The sequence below is a fragment of the Myotis nattereri genome (genome assembly GCF_964212035.1).
Source record: "Myotis nattereri genome assembly, chromosome: 6".
In the NCBI taxonomy this organism is placed as follows: domain Eukaryota; kingdom Metazoa; phylum Chordata; class Mammalia; order Chiroptera; family Vespertilionidae; genus Myotis; species Myotis nattereri.
Window position 1 is genome coordinate 24,740,822 of NC_138081.1, and position 22,260 is coordinate 24,763,081.

General features: G+C 35.5%; 1 protein-coding gene across 4 annotated transcripts in view; it reads left to right on the plus strand.

The window, feature by feature from the left end:
- TINAG (tubulointerstitial nephritis antigen) overlaps window positions 1-21,755 on the plus strand; it is a 73,911-nt gene extending 52,156 nt beyond the window's left edge. For all 4 annotated transcript variants that reach the window (XM_081093531.1, XM_081093534.1, XM_081093532.1 and 1 more), the window contains 2 exons: window positions 15,571-15,616; window positions 20,814-21,755. In XM_081093531.1, the coding sequence (XP_080949657.1) occupies window positions 15,571-15,616; window positions 20,814-20,948 (181 nt within the window). In that variant the 3' untranslated portion in view covers window positions 20,949-21,755. The remainder of the gene's footprint in view (window positions 1-15,570; window positions 15,617-20,813) is intronic.
- Window positions 21,756-22,260: the final 505 nt, after the last annotated feature.

Sequence of the window (22,260 nt, forward strand, 5' to 3'; positions counted from 1 at the left end):
TTTTCTATACATTACCATAAGTATCAAGGATTCCAGGAGCACAGATTCTTATGTAGTGCTATTGACAAAGCTTTATTGGGGTCACCACTTGTATTTTCTCATTCATCTTTATTCCCCCCCTCTTTCTTTCTGAATGTTAAGCCTGAGTTTTCATGCTATGTTAAGTTTAACCCCTGGCAAATTGATCAATTCCAAGCAGATGTTTTAATTAGAGGTTTTGAATGCATGACAAGGTCTAAGACAGTTTAATAAACATTTCAACTACACTTACTTATAAAATGAAAATAAATGTGTGATAATTGGTATAAGTAATACAAAAACATTTAATTTGGGTCTTGGGAGATGTTTCAACTGCACAATGTTTAGCTTTTTCTTTTTTGGGGGTGATGTGGGTGCCCTGGTTTGAGTAGCTGCGATAACAAATAGATTCAAAATAATTAATACTTCAAATATATTAATAGAAGTTTATTTCTTGTTAACATAATAGTTCAAGGTGTGTGATTCTAGTTTTAGGGTAGTTCTTCTTCATATGGTTTCAGGGATCTCAAACTTTTTCTATTGTGTTGATCTGCCACCTTTTAGGATTACATATTGTGACCTCATTCAGCCTATTGAAAATGAAGAGGATCATGAGGAGGGTTTCTTTTAATGTAGTGCTTTTATTTTTATTTTTTAAAATATATTTTTTATTGATTCAGAGAGGAAGGCAGAGGCAGAGAGAGATAGAAACATCAATGATGGGAGAGAATCACTGGCTGGCTGTCTCCTGCACTCCCCACACTGGGGATTGAGGCTGTAACCCAGGCATGTGCCCTGGACTCCAATTGAAGCCAGGACCCTTGCTCTATTCATTGAGCCAAACCAGCTAGGGCAAGGAAGAAGGTTTCTTACACTCACTTCTTTTAAAGCCTTCACTCAGAAATGGTTCTTCTCACTCCATTCACATTCCTTTGGCTAGAACCCATTCACATGGCTCTGGCCCAGTTGCAAAGGTGACAGGGAAATATAAACGATTTGGCAAGAACATTTTAATTTAATATCAGAACAAACAGAGCTAAATAGTGGGGTAGAATTTCAAATTTGCATATATTTTAAAGGAAAAGAACCAAAGACTCAAATTTATGAAGTGCTGACTTGGTTGACATCTCCCAGGTCCTCTGTGATTGTGTGTTCCGCTTTTAGAGAAATTTTGAGAATTACTGCTCTATGAGATTGATTAAATTAATAATATATTTTGTAATAACTAACATCCATAGACACTGAGGTAGCACTACAGTCCTCATATTTACCAGGTAAAATCCTTATGTAATGGAAATTATTCTATTTTACCAGATATAAGAAACTGAGAGTGTTTTAGAAAACTTTTCAAATCCTTCTGATTCAAAATTGATATTCTTCCAATGCTACATTCACATATATGTGAAAAAGGAAGATCAGTGTCACAGTCCACTCAGTGTCTGTTTACTACATAGATTTTCTCAAGCAATTGCTATATTTTTTCTTTTTATAAAGATTTTCTTAGGGAAGAAATAAACATTCTTGTATTCTATCTAAAATTCTATTCTCACTTGCTTTGACCATACATCTTTAATCTTTATATAAAGACTTTTGCGCCCGACTGCTGTGGCTCAGTGGTTGATTGTCAATCCAGGGATCAAAAGGTCCCTGTTTCAATTCCTGGTCAGGACAGATGCCTGAGTTGTGAGCTTGATCAGTAGGGGGTGAGAAGGAGGCAAACTATTGATAATGTTTTTCTCTTCTCCAGGTTCCTCTCTCTATATTCCTCTCCCTTCTTCTCTAAAATTCAATAAACACATATTTTAAAAAAGACTTTCGCTTAATTTTTCAAAAGGAAACTTTAAATACATAATAGGTATGAAGTGTTGTGCTAAATGTTAAGAATACAAATTCCAATAATATAATAATATGCTTCTCCTGTTCTCAAACGAGGAGGGCAGGGAGGAGGCTGGAAAGAGAAAGAAGCAAATGCTAATAAACAGTGTCTTAAGTGTGGAGATGGAAATAGGACAGGAATTTATACTGACTAGTGAGGATGTACTTCATATAGGAAGGCACATGACCCCAGTTCTGGGTCCAGAGAAGACTGGAAAGAGGTGGCACCTGCTTTGTAGTTTAGTTTAGCAAGTAGGAATTATAGAAGGTCTCTGGAAAGAGAAAATTATACTGCAGGAAGAATGGGCAGCAAATGCAAAATCTCACAGTGAGAGAGAATATGGCATCCTTAAGGAATTGGAAGGAACTTAATATGGATTGAGTATAGAAGGAGGAATCTAATGAAAAATGAATCTAAGAAGTAGGCCAAGTCAGAGGGGCATTCTTCTATTGAATGACTTATCCTGGAGCTTAGCCTAACTCTGACTATTACACTGTCTCTGAGTTGCTTAACATCCCTCTGTTATCTCTAGATCAATTTGTGTGTCTTTGCCTCAACATAATTTGCTTTACAGTGAGAGTACCAGTAAGTGTCTGTGTGACACCCCTCTACCTCTCATCCTGTGAAGTGATGTTCCCAATAAAGAGACTAAATAATCTTTCACATTTTCACACAGTTCAGTTCAGCATCCTAGTTCTGAATCCTTCTATTTTCAGATGAGACATATCTGAAATCAGGAATTGTCATACAAAAAAGAAATGGGATTTCAATAAACTGAAATTCAGTTTCTGCTACAAGGCAAGTAGCAGAAACTAAATGACTTTCAAAATGGAAAAAGAATCTTTCTTCCCCTGACACATTGGCAGATCTGAGCTCTGAGAAATACATACAAATACTTGCCTCCACTTGAAGGGTTTAAAATGTAGTAGGAGGAGAGACATCCTCTTCAACATATAATGTAAGTCAGTGGTTTGGAAATGAATAAGGTGAAACTGTATAGAAGCAGAGAGAAGGGGAACCTCACCTAAGAGTGTATTGGTGCATTAGAGATTAAATAAGTGGGGAGTAGAGAAGGAAATGACCCTAGGGGAAAAAAAAGCTGAATTTTCAATTATTTCTTTGCATTTTTTTCTACTGTAAACTCTTTATTCTTTTCTCTTATTCATTCTCCTAATAGAGTCTTAGTTTTTAAATTTTGGATGTCTATGAGCTCATAATGCATTGGAAGCATTAACCCTTTTATAATATTGACTAAATCCCAGTTTGTGGTTGGCTTTTATAAATTTATCTTTAATGATTTTGACCTGGACAATACTTTAACTTTTAACTGAGGTTTTAATGTTCTATTTTTAAAATAATTAAGTCAACAATCTACCTGAAAGATATTTGGGTGAATGATGTATAGTGACTACCTAATTTTTTCTCCAAACTCTGAGCTTAAAAGCACCAGGGTCACATAATGGGATAATCCACCTTTTCCTTACTCTTTATAATACATTTTTGTGGCTTATTAAATTCTTAATTTCTTGATTCTGGTGTGTATTGTTCAAAATAGTCTCAATCTATTATTCAATTTCTACCACTTTATCTTAATGCTAGATGGTGTTTATATTGCTTCATTGCTTTCATTTTTTCACTGTTTATCCAATTATTTTTACTATTTATTTTCCCAGTAATACTAAAAAGAGTCAGAAAATAACTTAAATTGGAGTCAGTATGTTTTGTTTATAAAAGATAAAATAACCTTTTTAGCCTTTTGAAGACTATTATTTAGTAGCCTGTACTTATTTTTTAAGGATTCTACTTTTGTAATCCTTTTCCCCCTCTTCTCTATACCCTCAGATCTTTATATCTTTCTGAAACACAACTTTCAAAGTTGAAGCTGTTTGAATGCTAAACTATTTTATTTCACTTTTGTTACCAGTTTTAAGTATTTTGATAGTAAATATTAAATATAAAAGAAGCATTAAAATAATAATTTGATTCAATGTCTAAAAATTTACCATTTTCCAAACTTGAAATATTTTATTATCTAAGATCTAAAAAGGACCATGGATTTTATCAACCCAGTAACCTACTGTAAAAGATAACACAGGCATAGAGTTTTTCCAGAGATTAAGATTACACACTGGTTAGTTGTAGAATCAATACTCAGCTCAAGGCACTTCACCACTAATCTTTTTTGTAAAACCACTAGAACACAGCACAGCGTTAAGAATATGTGTACTGAAGTCAGACACATCTATATCAAAAACCTATCGCTACTATTTAGTTAGCTGAGTTTAGCCTTTTGTAAGTTGGACACGGAAGGGTGTTTGTAAGAAATAAGTGAGGTCTCCTGGCTGGTGTCACTCAGTGGTTGAGCACTGACCCATGAACCAGGATGATGACGGGAAAAGTAGTAGCAATTGTTGCTAACTCGTCTGTATAGTGTTTAAATTGCTTGGCGCTATTTTAAGTGCTTCACATCCATGAACTCAACACCATACTCCTATTCCTGATAGGATATTCTTTAAAGTGTATAAATTTTAAAAAGCATTTTAACAAAAGGCTTCTGATGTTTTAAATAAAAAACTGAGGATGATATCCATTTATATTTATATACATATTTAATTATATAATACATATGTGGATATTATTCTATGTATGTGTGGTGTTGTGGCAGAATGCGCGGGAGCACGATCCGCCAGCACTCTGAGGGAGGAAAGTTTAACCTTTATTTTGCAAATCTGCTAGTCCAGGGGAATTCTGGATCCAAAGCCTGAACTGAACTCGTGGGGAGGCTCTGACCTATAGATCTCCTCCTGTGGCTGGCCCCTGAGGGACCCCACAGCTCTGCCCAAGTCAGTTTTGTTGCTGCTGGCTTTGGGGGCATGCTCCTCAGCTCCACCCAAGTCAGCTGGCAGGACCCTGGGGTTAGGTTCCACAGCTCCGCCCAAATCAGTCAGAGTAGGGAAGTAAGACTACAGTTTTCACCAGATACTAAACTAGGTTGCAAGCCACCCCCCCCCCCCCGCCATTTTCCTTTTCATGTGTATTGTTTTTTACAAAGTTGTATGTGGGAATGTACAAGGGATAAAAATACAATATATAAAAGTGTTCATCTTGCATTGCAAGATAATATTTTTTTATTTTCTTTTTTACTTTGAGAATATTAAATTAGGTAATATTAAAATACTTGGCATATTTACTATTATTGTAATAACAGATGTAATGGTTTTCTGATGCATAAATATTCTTACCAAAAATCAAATTAAAAAGTGGTTCCCTCTTTTATCTCCTCCATGAACAGAAAGAAATCTATCCAGACTTTGTAGTTGTCAAGAGACAGTGTTGTAGATTGTTCTTAGTATCACCTATTATCTCCTTGGTCTCTGGTACAACCCCCAGCCTACATTTTGAATTCAAGTTCACAATGATGTGTACAGCTGCTAGCTTCATTACCATGATATATTGACTGTTTCACTCAAGCTCTGCTGCACTGAGATAGCCCCATGATGCCAAGTGCCAATCAGCATTCGTCATTACTGGACAAATATTCCTATTCCACAGTAAATTATTACGCTCTTCTTAGAACAGTTATGTTGCCCCAAATATTATGCTTCACTCTTGCCTCTCAGGTACTGTTTTGTTGTTTTCTGGGAGTTATTGGAAAGCTGAGAAACAGGTATGAATAATGTGGTTGAAAACCAAGAAATGAAGTAGGCACAGGACAAAGCTTGCAGGGACTTCTTAGTTACAGTTAGAGAATGAAATTATGGAGATGAAAGAGGAAGGGGAAGAACAATTAGGAAAGTAATGTGGGAGGTCCTAATAAAAAAATAATAGTAGCTGGGACTAGGTTGCACGTTTTGAATATGAATAAACAAGCATGAGGTATACTTTTTGGTAGAATTGACAGGATTTGGTAATTTGTTGGAAGGGATAGTCATTGGAGAGGAAGGTGTCGTGTAGGTTCCACATATCTTTTCTGAGTAACACATTGAACAGGCGTCAAGGGTAGGTACTAAGTATCTTTTCTGAGTAACACATTACACAGATGCTCTGAGTAACACATTGTACAGTTGGAGAACAATGGAAGAGGTGCAGATGGAGGTATCAGGGAAAGCAAGAGTTTAATCTAGATATATTGAGTTTGAGATTTCTGGAGACTTCCCAATGGAAATGTAAAATACACACACATACACACATTTATGGAGTGAAACCATAGCATTTTGTAAGTCCAAAGAGAAGCCACTGAAAATGATTATCACTTAGATGGGCTAAAGCCACAGGAGTAGACAGGAAGATTACAGACTGAAACCTGAAGAACCCCAACATTTAAAGATCAAATATGAAAGAGAGGATAGTAAAGGGAACAAAAATTGGTGAGAGAGGGAGAACCAGCCTTGGTGTCACACAGACCTGGAAGAGAGAGGGTTCCGAGAAGTGGTAATGGTTAGTGTGAAATGTTGCTTCGAGGTCACATAAAACACATATCCCAGTCTGTAGGAAAAGAAAGACTAATAGGAAGTTGTTTCTGCTTGCTCAGTCTTTGTGTTTGTATCAGTTATTATAATTGTAGATGCAAATTACTTCAGAATATTCTTTTATCTTCATCTTAAGTCCTGTTGAATTTTATTTCTCTTATGTGCCATTCATATATTTTCATATTGTGTATGTATTAAATTTGATGAAAAATTTTCCAAAGTCATTATGATTATATGAAGGCTAAGAAAATCCTTTGGCTATTATATTGAACTAGTGGCCCAGTGCACAGGATTTGTGCCTGGTGGTGGGTGTGGCTTGCGAGGATCTGCCTGCTGCGGGAGCAGCCACTCATCCCGGTCAGCCAAGTGGCTGTGGACCTGCCCTCTGAGCAGCTGCTCCCACTGCAGGAGCAGCGCTTATCCCAGTCAACTGAGTGGTGCTCCCACTGTGGGAGCACACTGACCACCATGGGGCAGCTCCTGCATTGAGCATCTGCCCCTTGGTGGTCAGTGCACATCATAGTGACTGGTTAACCAGCCATTCTGGTCATTCTACCATTCGATCGCTGGGCTTTTATTGTATAGGATGACTTCCAAAAATATTTGAACCTTAATTAGAAAGTGAACAATGCAATTATTCAGTTGACATAGATGCTCCCCAAATTTACTCTCAACTCAAACTTTTAAACAAATTTTATTGAGCAATGATCATGTACTAGGCACCTTGCTAGGTGCTGGAGTTACTGAGATGCATAACATGGAGAGTCTTTACAAATAAAATAAAATAGGAGTCACTGGTTTGACACAACGATGGAAAGCTATTAATCTGTCATCCAGTAAGCCACTGGGAGGTTCTAGAGACTTTTGGGATCCTTTGACCTGAACTCATTGACAGAGAGTGGAGGTGGAGAGGGACCTGGGGACAGTGAAACTGATAAATGGCTTTTATTTTTCCTGTATTCTCAGTGCTGATTGAATTGTGTTGCCTTCTCTGTCAGCACTGAATCATATTGACAGGACACTTTGTGCTCCATTTGTCTTCTCTTGTTTGACATTGGTCTTTCATTGATTTGTCATCTCAAACACTGACCAGGTCCGTTCTACCCTGTAATTGCCATTCATACAAAACAGAGCAACAATGGCAAAAAAGAAAAGCTTTATTTTTCTTTAAGTGAAGGCATGGTGCACATGTTCTTTTAAAAAGAATTCTTAGAAAATCTTAACATTCATAAAAACGTGGCTTATAACATGCATAAAACATGTACATATGTGTACACACACAAAGGTCTCTAAGATTGTTTTGCTTCCAGACAGTGCAGGGCTCACCTTGGTTTAGAGGTCATGCTGTGGAGCATGAAGAACATGAGTTTTGGAGTCAAACTCAAGTTCAGATGCTACTTCTGCCCATCTCCCTGTGTGATCTCAGGAAGGCTATTTAATCCCTCTCTATCTGTTTTCTCATTTATTACATTGGCATAATAAATGGTTTCCTCACTGATTTGTGAGGATAAAATGAAACAGTGTATCTGCCACCTAGTAGGCTACTTGCTTTACACTTCCTTTAATTTTACAAAAATTCATACTTAATATTTTTTTCTTTATCACTCTGAATCTGCTTTCAGAATTATTTTTGTAAGTATAACTTGGAGCTGATTCTAATTATGGCATTAATGAGTACTATCTATGATATAATATACGTATTATTCCAATTTATTGTTATTTAATTTTTTTTTTCATCCAACTTATTCTGAGAACACAAGTAGATGAATTAGGATGAAAAGGAAAGGAGAAATGTGACTGTAGGAGGAAATGATTAATTTCTTTGGTAAATGTGACAAAATTTTCATGAAATTAGATAATGATTCTACTTTTACCAAGAAAGCTACGTAAGTCATAGGAATTTGGTCTTTTACTCTAGCCCATTGTGTGAAATAAGTGGGGTTGGAAATAACAATTTCCTAGTTGATAAAATCAAGGAAGGATGTAGTACATCAACAAATGGTCCAATTGAAGACAGCGAGTATAGGCAAATCCCTTAGATTTATATATAGAGAGAGCAATGGGTTCTAGTAAGGCTGAGAACTGAGAAAGTATATTTTTATTGAGAAAGTATACTTTTACTGAGAAAGTATACTTTACCTCTTGCTGAGATGAGTTGTGATGTCTGTGGATATTTCATTTTTTGGGGACCTGTGTGATGAAGTTTTATTAGCTCCTGATACAGTGCTACCTTCCAAATTAGCTTAATAAGTTCTTTCTGGAGGTTTTATTTTGTAATCTAATAGCTTCTATGGTAGATGTTGCTCTCAAAATGCCAAATATAATAGACTTGACATGGAGATCAGATAAAATGTATGTTTGTGACTTTCCAGAGATGTTGATTGGGGGAGGGGCCCTCAGGAGTAGGAAGTACCATATAGTAGCTTCTGACTTCATTCTGTCAGATGAGTGTGACAAGAGAGCGTGCTTTCAGGGTAATCGCTGTACATTTTTAAAAGCATATGATACAAGCTTACCATTTCAGAATCTTGTATTGGGATATTATCCTGTATTCCAGGAATGTGACATATATGACAATTCTGATGAATTAATGAACTGGGAAATTTTAAAAGGCATGTGTGGCTATGGCTATTTATAATGTCTTCTCTGAACAAAAAGCATGTAGAATATTACTGACTACTTCAATAAGATCAAAGAGAAGGTCAGGTCAAGTTTATGTTGCAATAAAAAGGGAACGGTTGCAGGAAAACAAATTTTGCAGATGATGGATCAGTACCATTTGTGATATTGATGCACTTAATATTATTCTTGCTAATCCCATCACTGTAATAATTATGTTCATTATTTTACAAATGAGATGGTTGAATGAATGCAACCCTAGTTGGAATATTGCTATAATGACCAAGCTGTTCTTCCTGCCTCCAACCTCACACTTTTCCATTTTAGTTCCTCTTGTTAACCATTACCAGATTAATTTTTCTATGGCTGCCTACAGTTCTACTCCCTCCAAACTTTCATGATTTCTCTATGAATGCACAAAGGCTGCCTCCTGGCATTAGGTCATGCTCTTCTCTCAGGTATGTCCTCATTTCCTCTTGGGATGACTACAAATCCTTCAAGGCCCACCATGCCTCCCCATTTCTGCCTCCTCCTCGTCTCACTTTTTATCACTTTTGTTATTAATTGCTCCTTAGACACTTGTGACAATTTGTCCACTTACCATATAATTTTGAAATGTTACTTAGCCTCTTTTAGCCTCAGTTGTCTTATGTATGAAGCAAGGAAATTGGATAAGAGTTCGATTAATTATGGGAACCATATGGTCTTGGCTGTTTGACTCTGCCATTAGAAGACATAGGTGATGCAGAAATGAATGAGCCTGACTGTTTCATAAAACTTAATTTACAAAATCAGGCAGTGGGCCAAATTTTGCCCGTGAGTCATAGTTGGCCAATCCTGGGAATATACTATAATCTCTGAGTTTCCTTCCAATGCTAAGATTTTATGAGACAGTAAAAAGCCATTTCTATTTCTAACATCGAAGGACTGAAGGTTTTCCTCAAAGTATAGCCTCATAGATATTACCCCATTAATTGTCATTGATGATAATGACTGGTTTTCGCCTTGCCCTCTTTCCCCTGTACATTTCCCGTGGTTGTGGAATGTATATTCTGTCAATATAGGAAATGCAGTTCAACAGCAGATCATTTTGACTGGAGCATAAACTGGGTACAAACTTGTTGTCAATTTCCACCATACTTTATTTATTGGTCAAATTACATGGGATATTATACTTATAATATATTTGCTTCCTGAATTTTAGGATACAGTAGGATTAGAGCTATGTCAGCAACTCAATAAGTATCATTGATTGGATGATTAATTTATATTAGGAGTACACAATTACCTCTGACATTGTCATACAAAAATTATCTTTTGGAAATCTCCCTCTGCTTCTCCAATCTTTGATAAAATTTGTAGTTCCTGTGCAGAACATATCAATAAAAGTACCTGATCTTAGCCCTGGCCGGTGTGGCTCAGTTGGTTGGGTGTCGTCCTGTGCACATATTTCTCTTTCTCTCTTCCTCTGCCTTCCTCTCTCTCTAAAAATCAATTTAAAAATCTTTTTTTTAAAAAAATGAAATGGGAGGGGAGAATGCTCTCATTTTATGGTGCTTTCCTAGGCAGTCTATTTTCATTCACCTTTGATCTATTAATTCACACATTCTGATAGCTCTCAATTATATTCAATATCACCACACTCACCAGGGACACTTAGTAACGTCATAAGTGTCCCTGGTAGAACTTTCATAAAGCAGCCACAACCTGCATATCTTTGCCTCACTGCTACTGCAGTTATTTTTCAAATTTTTGTGTAAAGAGAGCTGAGAATGTATCTGCCGTCACCTTTGAACACAAAATCCTATGCCCAGAGTAGTCATATCATTATTATTGACTGGAGGCTTATCTGGTGATTTCTTTATGCTTGCATCCTATCTGACTTTCATTTCCTTCATAAGAAAGTTAGGAGTTCTGTATCAGACTTTCTTATGCATTTGTACTTTGTTTTCCTTTGAAATTTCCTGTTCTAGTCGGCTGTACTACATACATTTTTTTTAGAAACTTTGTTTTTATCTGTCTGGATCTATATTCACTAACAGAGAATTGGTCTGCCCAGAAAACAGGAGTTAGAATTCCTATCGTCAAGTCTATGGGGCACATGCGGGGACCTGAGAAGCAGTAAATCATCAGAAGCATCACAGCTTTTGAGTCCAGTCGATTCTGCTACAGTGCAATGTGCCTACCATCAGTATAAACTAAACATGATATTGTTCTTGTAACTCCAGATTCTTTGATGGATGTGAGACCTGCTTTAAGGAACTTGATTCCTAAGCCCCTGGGACCTTGACACATGAGTTAGGAAATAATTACTCTCATCACAGAAGACTTCCTAGCTGTGCAGATAGGCTCTTCCACAATTTCTTTTAATAATCAGCTTTCCTTGGTTCTTACAATGTTTTAACTGTCAGAAACCCTGAAAAGCCATGAATTTAAAGGTCAATATGCAGAACCACTATCAGTAGAGAGAACTCAAAGAAGATGAAGCCCCTCTGTTATAATGATAAATCAACTTGATCGTCGGGAACACATCTCTGTGCAGCGTGCAGTGCACCTCAAGTAATGACACATTTGATATGCCTACTCATTCAACCTTGAAATCCCGGAGTTAACCTTGACTCTGTCTTCTCCCTTTCTGTCGGTATAAATTGGCCCAGAAATTCCATTACCTTTATCTCCAAAGTAGATCTCAAATCTGTGCCCTCGCCGAAACCGGTTTGGCTCAGTGGATGGAGCGTCAGCCTGCGGACTGAAAGGTCCCAGGTTCGATTCCGGTCAAGGGCATGTACCTGGGTTGCGGGCACATCCCCAGTAGGAGATGTGCAGGAGGCAGCTGATCGATGTTTCTCTCTCATCGATGTTTCTAACTCTCTATCTCTCTCCCTTCCTCTCTGTAAAAAATCAATAAAATATTAAAAAAAAAAATCTGTGCCCTCCTGTCCATGCCCACTGCAAGTGTACTTCAATGCCCTTGCTCAGCAAATATCTAATTAGGGTTGACTATGCAATAGTCTCAGTTCTAGGTGTTGGAGATTCAGCTGTTAAACAAATAAACACTTTGTGGGTCTTACATTCTTACTCAGGATTTCATTATTTCTTGCTTTAACTCTAGCACTCATCTCATGTCTTCAGCCTCCTGCCCCTGGAATCTATCCGTCACAGGAACACCAGAGTTGTCTCTCTGAAGGAAAAACTGGATTATGTCACCTCCTGTAGTCAAATGTCTCTCACCAGCTTTGTGAATGCCAAGCTTGCTAGGCTTGTACACTCTTGACAGCCAAATCTGCTTTCCCCACTTGATTTCCTGTCTCCCATCGCTGTCCTCCAGTCATGCTGGACCAAGGGCTGCTCTTAGATGAGGCAGAGATAAGCTTTTCCTGGCTCTCTTTTGACTTTACACTAATTGATTGGGCCTAACATTCCATACTCCTGTTTCTAGCTGAAGAATTTCAGCTCAGTTACGTGAAGGAAGTTGTCTTTGCCTTCCACAGACAGTTAATTTCTTCATCTGTAACCTATAGACATATTTAAAGCATGCTTTTATAAAAGTAGCAACTAAAGAATTCAATTTATTTTATGCGTTGTTTTTCATTTCCCAACATCACTCCTATTAGATTGTCAGCTTCTGAAGACAAAAGATATATCTTCTTTATACTAAACAGTAGTTTGCTGAATAAAATCAGAGATAAATGGAGTATTTATTCTTTGCTCTCCTTTAAAAACGAGATATTAATGGGAGTATGAATATTACTTTAAGAAAGGCTTACCTTAATTTTCTTTTTTTACCATGTCAAATATGATAATCACTGGATATATTGAACTCATTTGGAAAAATCAAAACCAAGTGAGGAAAAAATTATCACTTAAAATCTTATGCAAAGTAGTTATTTGGTTCCAATAATTTTACTATCTAGACATAGTTTAAAATAGGGTTTTAAGAAATATAGTATTGTTTATCATGGTGATCTGAAAAGAACAACATTCTTTTAAAATAGAACACGTACAAAGATATTTATAACCTATTTGGTGATTATCAGAAGGAAAGAAGGATGGGGGAGGAAAAAGAGGGTTAAAGGGGGATAAATGGTGATGGAAGGAGACTTGAATTGGGATGATGAACACACAATACAATATACAGATTATGTTTTATAGAATTGTACACCTGAAACTTATATAACTTCATTAACCAATGTCATCCCAATAAAATCAACAAAATTTTAAAAATATTCATAACCTTAGCAATATAAAATCTTACCTTATTTTTTTAATGAGTTTTCAGGATTTATTCTACAGAATTTATGGTTTCTCCACTAAGACCTTTGATATTATGCAAAAAGGTATTTCCAGGACTATCTAAAAGTGAGCATATAAAATGAATACAGAAGAAAGAGATTAAATGATCATGTGCTTGAAGTGAGAGTAAACTCAATGGAGGGAACCTTCAGTTCTCAGGCATCCTTGGGAAATATGTTACATGAGCTAAGACTTGCCCAGATTTTTAAAAAACATTGGCATTTACCTGGATGTCACTAAATTTTAAGAGAAAATAAGCATTAAAGGATCTTAACAAATAATTGAAACAATTTAATGAGGTAGAAAAATGTTCAAAAGAGCAGTATAAACTTCACATGAAGTACAGTCACTTGAAGCTAAAAAAGCCACTATTAAGAACTCTCAAGCTCATGAACCTATTGTACAACTTGCTTTAGAACAGAAATTTAAAGACACAATCAGAGAAGAGTAAGATTAAGTTTTCAGTCTGTCTAAATAAATGTTAGTCTTATAAGGAAGAGATATAAATGGAGGAAAGAAGAGCATAAATAGTGATGTTTAGAGAAAATATGAATGTGTTTTATGTTAGGTAACTAGTAGCCAAAGCATCTAAAAGCAAGTTTGATTGAGTGGTAAAACTTCTGAAATTGTTTTGATAGCCATGATAAAAAAGAGAGTAGAAATGAGTGACGAAGTTTCAGATACTATCTACTCTTTGAAGTACATAATGTCCTTTAAAGATTTGGACACACATATAGGACTGGTCATTTTTATCAATAATGACGGCATTTTAGAAAAATGAAAAGGATGTAAATGCAATTGCAAAAGTACAAAAATGATTTTGGAAATTGAACTAGTTTAAACTTACCCATTACATTGCCCAGATATTTGAAACCTTAAAGTATCCCCTTTTGTGCAGCAGAGAACTAAAAGAGAGATGACAATCAGTGTAATTGCACTCAGCCTCTGTCAGGAACAAGAGAAAGAAACATTATTCTTTAGTGTTTTTCTATCCCAAATCACCTTTATCCTTTCATTCTCATGCCAAAGGAACCAATTGCATTAGTATATTTTCCTAAATGCCTCAAGATCTCTGCCATAAGCCTGTCATCTTTAATGTGCCTTGGCCCCATTATTCTATTCTGTACCCTACGAAAAATAACTTTCTGCAAACTGACATGTTGAAAATATTTGAACAAGAAATGTGTGTCTCTTCCAGGAATGTTCGTTATGTTATGGCATGCCACGATTTAGCTCAAAGGAGCTCTGATGTTGAGATCTGGGTGATTAGGGATGGGTTGATGGCGTGATATGTGGGCAGAACTGTGTTCTCACAATCTATTAAGTCCCATGAAAGTCATAGTCAGTATGGTTTCTCAACAGGAAACTGATGCTGTTCAGGACACATTGCAGTTGGGGAATCTATAACAAAAGCAGCTTATTAAAAAGAGCATGGGATTAGAGGTCCTGGTTCAACATTTCTCACTCTAGGATCTTGGACAAGTCTTGTTATTTTATTAGGAAATAGAACATATTAGTAACATTTGCCTCACTGGTTTTAGTCAAGAGAAAAAAAAATGAGATATTGTAGGTTTGAGTTTTTTATGAACTGTTACACTGAAAATGGGCCATTACTGGGAATATAGGATTTTATTTCCATATATACACATGTATAAAGAAACTCCACATTAGATGTATGAAATACTGTATACAAATGGATACTTTTACATAAATTCTTTTATGTGTAACAATGATCCATATTTACATCGTTTTTTATCATTAGTCTTGGAGATTTGTAATTTATGCTAATATGTAGAGTTTCAGAGGGCTAGATATAAAGAAAGGAGGAATCTTTAAATACATTAAAACCTCTGTGAAATTATAGAGCATTTGTCTTTCTCTGTATGATTTATTTCACTAGCATAATACTCTTTAGATTTATCCATGTTGTCACAAATGGTGAGCTTTTTCTATGGCTGAATAATATTTATTGTATATATGCACCACATATTCTTTATCCACTTATCTACCAAATCCCTTTTTTAAATCTGAAATTAACATACTATTTTATGCCAACTGTACTTTAATAAACATTAAAAAATAAAATAGAAACAAAAAATAAACCTCCATAACCCATTTGTCTTAAAACTTATCTCCTTTAGTCAGTGAGTTTGATTTCAAACCTTTGGCTATAGATGAACATATTCTGAGCAAGTAAATAATGATATAGTAAAAAAGAAAACTATACAAGCATATTTCTGTATGCCAATATTTTATTATTATTATTATTATTATTACCATTATTATTATTTGTAGATGGGGCACACTGAGAGGAGCCCAGGGGCGAAAAGAAAAATTTTGGGTATGTAACTCTACTTGAATTTCTACTGTGAAGTGAACATTTTAGAATCATCTGTGTCTCTAGCCCCTGCTTTGTATTATTTCATCACATCTTAAGTCACCAAATTATTGTTTGTAATACTGGTATTTTTCTCCAATGCAAAACTCATTGCAATAATTAATGTTATAGTGATAGTTTTCCTAAATGACTGTTATTTCAAATTGTAAAAAAAGATTTCAAAATGAGAATCAGAAAATTTTTTTCTATTATCATCTCTATTAAAAGTAAAGTAATGGTTAGACTTCTCTCATATATGTCAATCAATTTTGTCTTCTTACAGAATTTTTGCTATGGATTATGCTTTTGTAACATTTGCATCAATTATTTATATATAGGGGTAAAGTGCTTTTATTTTGTTTTTGCCAATTATAACATACACAGGTTTCTTTATGGAAAAAGACAAAATGTCTAGTGTGAAAAATAATAGAAAGTTACATATAAGAAACAGTTTTAAAATATTAAAATATATTATCTAAAATATTCAGTTGATCCCAATAAGCTATGATGAATTGTCTCAAGTCCTTATACACTTTTTGTTTTTTTAGAAATAGTATAAAAGGTGATAATATTTGTTTGAGTGCATACAATAGAGGGCTTATTATAACTTATAAAACACTATGTATTAGGACTTGTACTTACCAGAGTGACATGTTATTTAGGTTTCTCCACAAATTACTCACAAAATCAACCACCCAAGAATGTATCTGTATCTGTCTTCATATATGGGAGCTTAAAGTAGAATGATGCATCTTTGTACATACTTAGCGTTCTTAGATATCATTTTTCTCATTAAAATAAAGTTTGAAGTAGCCAATAATATTAATGTTAAAGAGTTAAAATTAATTTGCTATGTTATTTGAATACCTACTATTAAGTTTCTGAATGAGATTTTTATTAAGTGAATTTGAATAGCTATTCAATTGTATAATAATATAGTATTTAAAGAAAAAACAAGTATTTTGATTAATATATTTATCTCACAACAGTTCTTAGCATATAGCGTCTGGTAGCAATTTGTTGAGTAAATATGAATATGAATGTTAAGTGCAAAGGAAAACTGTGATTCTCTTATCTTTAACCTCATCATTTCCATCCTAGAGCCCCATGGGTAGTACACACACACACACACACACACACACACAATGCATACACACTCACTCACACTCATATATTCAAAACATGTACACTATCCTTTTAAACTTCTTTTGTTGTTGTTACTACCAATTCTGAACTTACTACTTATCAAAAAATTTTAAAGAAAAGTTTATTCCATGGGGATAAGGGCAGGATTTCCTTTTAATATGATTCTTTGGGATAAATTGTTTAACATAAGTTGTAAGGATACAAGAATCAGACTGAAAATTTATCATATTTTGTTTTATTAAAAATGCTCTGACTTTTTCCTCTACTAAACTGTATATATATTTATTTTGGGCCAGAATCATACCTGCCTTATTTACCAATGTATCCAAAAAACAAAGCAAAGTTACTAGTACATAGTAGGAACATAAACAATATTTGTTTAATGAGTGAATGAATAACATTAATCTATGCATTCAATCAAGTCACTGAAATGATTTACTTTTGCATAAAATTTAACATTGCTTTAATTAAGCTATAACATATTTAAGTACTGTTGAACTGTTTTGTCAAGAATTGTGAAGAGCCTGAGATGTCCTAATGGTATTAGGCATTTGGGTCAGAAGAAAAGAGTTCCTATTGGTACAACAAAATCAGCAGCCAGATGTCACAGCATTAGTTCCCCACCCTTGAGTCTTGCAGGTGCTGTGTGTGATAGAGCCTAAGAGCCAATGGGATTTTTCTATAGAGGTAGCAGTTTACACTCCATAAATGAACGACAGAAAACAATGGATTTTCTCCATTTATATAGAGGAGAGAGGCAAGCAACCTCCTCCTTTCCTAGGAGGAAAGGAAACACACACACACACACACATATCCTTTTATTCCATTAAGATGAGCTGAAAAAAGTACCTTGTTCTTACTTTTGCCCTTAGGAATATAAATGTGTCTTTTCAAGGGCCTGATAAATACCAGATAATGTCTTCAAAAGATGGGTTTCATCCTTTTTGACAGGTAAACACCAAGGGAGATAATGTTCCAATACTCTTGGCACCCTGGCTCTTAATTTAGGACCTTGTCTGGTCTCTAACATGTTGGCTCTCTTGGGGAGATAAAAGAAATTTTATTATCCTTTGGGATCAGATCACTTACCTAGACAAATGTCTACAGTCTAATTCTCAGTGTATGTGAATATAAAGTATTTCTGGGAGAAATGAAAGTAAACATCACTCATCTTTATGTCATATGTATAATTTGTGTGTCAGGAGACTAAGTTTGAAGTAAGTTTAATGTGCATAAAGTGATGATTTTATATAAATTAAGTATTGGAAAAGCTTACCAAAATAAGGTTTGTTAACACATCCATCACCTTATATAGTTATTATTTTTTGTGTGTATGGTGAGATGATTTAAGATAAATTCTCTTGCCGTCTTTCAAGGTTTCAATTCATTACTTTTAACTATAATCATGCTGTATATTAAATCCTCAGAATTTATTCATCTTATAACTAGAAGTTTGTACCTCTTGACTAACATTTCCCCAACAAATTGGATAACCTAGATGAAATAGATAAGCTCCTAGAAACATACAATATAGCAACACTGAATCATGAAGAAATAGAAAATCTTAACAGAACAGTGAATAAGAACTTGAGCCAGTATTCAAAAGCTTCCTAATAAAGAAAAGCCCAAGTTGAAATAGTTTCACTGGTAAATTCTACCACAAACATTAAATGAATAATGAATGCCAACTCTTCTCAAATTCTTCCCCCAAAAATTGAAGAGCAGGGCACACTCTAAAATTTCTTTTATGAGGCTGGTATTACCCTGATACAAGGCTAGATAAGAATACTATAAAAAAAAAGAAAACTATAGGCCATCATCCCTGATGAACATAGATGTAAAAATTATCAGCAAAATACTAGCAAATTGACTTCAACAGTACATTAAAAGGATCATATATCATGATCAAGTTAGATTTATCTGTGAAATACAAAGATAGTTCAAATGCAAATCAATGAATGTAATACACCATACTAACAAAACAAAAGATAAAATTCATATAAATTCATATGATCATTTCATTTGGTACAACAAAGCATTCGACAAAATTCAACAAACATCCTTTATGATAAAAATACTCAGAAAACTGGGTCTAGAAAAAACATACCTTCACATAATAAAGGCCATATGTGACAAACCCACAGTAAACATTGGATTCAATGATGAAAGGTTGAAAGCTTTCATGCTAAGATCAGGTGCAAAGCAAGGATGTCTACTCTTACTTCTAGTCAATATAGGGCTGGAAGTCCTAACAGAGCAATCAGCCAAGGAAAAGAAATTGAAAGCATCCAAATTGGAAAGGAAGAAGGGAAGCTGTCTCTGTTTGCAAATAATATGATCTTATATATAGGAAACCCTAAAGACTTCATTGAAATCTATTAGAACTAATAAATAAATTCAGTAAAGTTGCAGGATACAAAATAAACACAAAAATCAGTTGCATTTCTACACATTAAGAACAAACTATCTAAAAAAGAGACACTAAAAAGTCCTATGGCAATAGTATAAAAAGATACTTAGGCTCTGTAGATACTTAGATATTTTCCACAGAAATTGATAAAACAATCCTAAAACTCATACAAAAGAGTCCAGGCAAAAGAGTCCAATCTTAAAAGAAATTATGAAAATCAGATTTTTTTTAAAGCCGACAATTTTGATGCTGAGTAAACCTGCCCTCTCTTACGTGGTAGTAAACAATAAAAAACTCACTGCAACAACATATGCCTTGAGAATATCACTGTAGATCACATCCAAGACAATTTTCCATCTCAGGCTCAGTGTAGGGTGAATGTGAGGCAAGTGTAGAGGCTCTTGTTGTGAAATCTCTAATTTACCAGCCCATGAACAATCGCAGCTATTATCCGACTGGGCTTTTCTGTTGCATTCAGTTGTGGTCAGCTGACTCCCTTCTGTGTGCCCTTTTGGCCTTCATGTTGCTCTTTATACACCGCGTTGATGTGTTTTGCTTTCCTATGCACGTACTCCCTCAAGCTCTAAACCCAAGAGTCATTCTGGACCTATCCCAACTCCCTTGCTAACATCCTCATATTTTAAAAATTAAAAAAAAAAATGAAAGAAAATTTCTAATTCCTAATGGCTTCACTTTCTGAACATCTCTCTTTCTCTTCCTATTTTCCCTGCCTCTGCTAAGCCTTCCAACTTAATTATGGCAAGTTTACTAGCTAGTTTCCCTTCCTCTTGTGTCTACCTTCTTAAATCCATCCATCTCATTTCCTACAAAATATTGCAAGGAAAATTTTAATCCAGCTTGCTCTCATGCTGGAAACAACTAAAATACTTGACATTATCTTCACTATTATTTTCTCAGTGTGGAATTCTTTACCTCACATGCCAGCCTCATAACCTACCACCTGCTTGTGTTTTATGATCTAATTTTATAACAATTTCATTGCTTAATTTCAGTTTCATGCTGCTTCATGCTTAGGTGTTTCTGCTCTTCCTTTTTCCTTTTACCTGAATCTCCCTCCTTCTCTTTATATCTGGCTAATTTATGCTCAAGCTCTAACCTGCATCTCATGTGGCATGTTCCGCATGACAACTTCCCTGAACCATCCAGATAGGCGAGATGCCCCTCTGCTGACTTCCAGAGCACATCTGCACATTTCTACCTCAGCACTTGCCTTCTGATGATTGCATTTCATTAGAATATAAGCTCCCTAAACACAGCATAATGCATAATTTATCTTTGCTCACATGCCTAGCACTGGGCCAGTCACATAGTAGATAACTGTAGCTTGTATGTCCCCTGAGGCCACCAATTCTGGCTGTTGCCAACATAAATGTGCATGTATAGTCATCTAACTGATGAATGGTATAACCATTTTATTATTATTTAGAAAATATTTAGGTTTTTAATAATTACAATTTATAATAAGTCTAAAGATATGTAAAGCTATCTATGAGTTCCCTTTGTTTTTACAGGCAGGATTTAAAAATATCAAAGTGTGATACTCAACTTTTTCATTTTTTTGTTGTTGTTGTTGTTTTTGTGCAGATTGCTGCCAATTCCTGGGGAAAGTCATGGGGAGAGAACGGCTATTTCAGGATTCTTCGAGGAGTAAATGAGTCTGACATTGAAAAGTTGATTATCGCAGCATGGGGCCAGCTGACAAGTTCAGATGAACCATAACATATCATTAAATTTCCATAGGCCATGCATTGCAGCAACCCCTTAAATTGAAATTAAGTGGCGCGAGGTTCTCTGTGACAGCGCACTCGTCACCTTGTTATTGTGATCAGCCTGTTTTCTTGTTTTATCCCAGGCTCTCTGCTCCTGCTTTCTTTACATTCCCAAGCATATGAAAACAGAGGGAACAGCGGAGTGGCCACATGCCTTTCAAGTTCCCCGCTTGTCTTTACTTTGATCTCATAACCACTTTGATAGTTCACAGTGTGATGGCACTTGTCCGAAAAGTCCATTGCATTTGTTTGTAAACAAAATGGTTTCTCTCTTTGACCAATGAGGACTTTAGACAACAAAAGCAATGGAAATGCCAATTTAGCATCTTTCCAATTTTTTTTCCCAACCAAATAATGCCTTCTTAATTCAGAGCTTGTTTATGTTTAGTCAAAAGCAATGGAAATAGATTATCGTTTCTCTCAATAAGCTAACATTCTGTTTCTTTTCATTTGTCTAAAACCAATTTTCAATCTGAACACAAAAGTAAAGTAACTCTCCACAGCAAATAACTACTCTTTGTGGTTCTATTTAATAGCACATAATGTGGAAAAGATGGTGAGTAATGGAAAACCTTAGAGGCCAACAATAGAAGTACAGTCTTGACACACAGACACCCCTATTTTTGGAAGCCAGTGCACTTTGTGTAGAGGCAATAAAAATCAGCTGCAAGACTGTGTTTGGAAAGGTAACATATTTACCTCCCCCCAAACAACAACATGATGCCATGAGTCAGATGGAATAAAGGCACTTTATCACAATCCTTTCATAATTCATTGCTTGAGATTCTAAAGTCAGCTAAGTTGGCACTAATTTGCATCTAACTTTTAGTTTTCTATAGACAGAAAGCCAAAAATAATGGTCAGGAAAGGATAGTATGTTTTCATAATCCACCGGCATCTTAAATGGCAAACTAATAGATGAAGAAGCAAAGCTGATCAGTAGTGAGCATGGCCGGTTATAACCACAATGGTGGGAGATGCGTGGTCTTTGTTTCTGGGTACTTTTCATCTTCATTTTCAGCATGGGGTTTTCTATGTCATTGTGCCCAAAGATGCCCTGATTAAATAAGCCAGGTGTGCTGAACGTGGGAGGAAGCGGAGCACAGAAAGGTGGAGTGTTGCCAGAACTCTTGTTTTCTCCATCAATCACTGCAGCTTTATTCACATGGTTCCTTCCTGGAAAATATGCACAAGGCTGATTCACTTTATAGAGACTGGCTGATGACCCCCCAGAGAGATGAGAAATGGTTTGGTTTTATTTC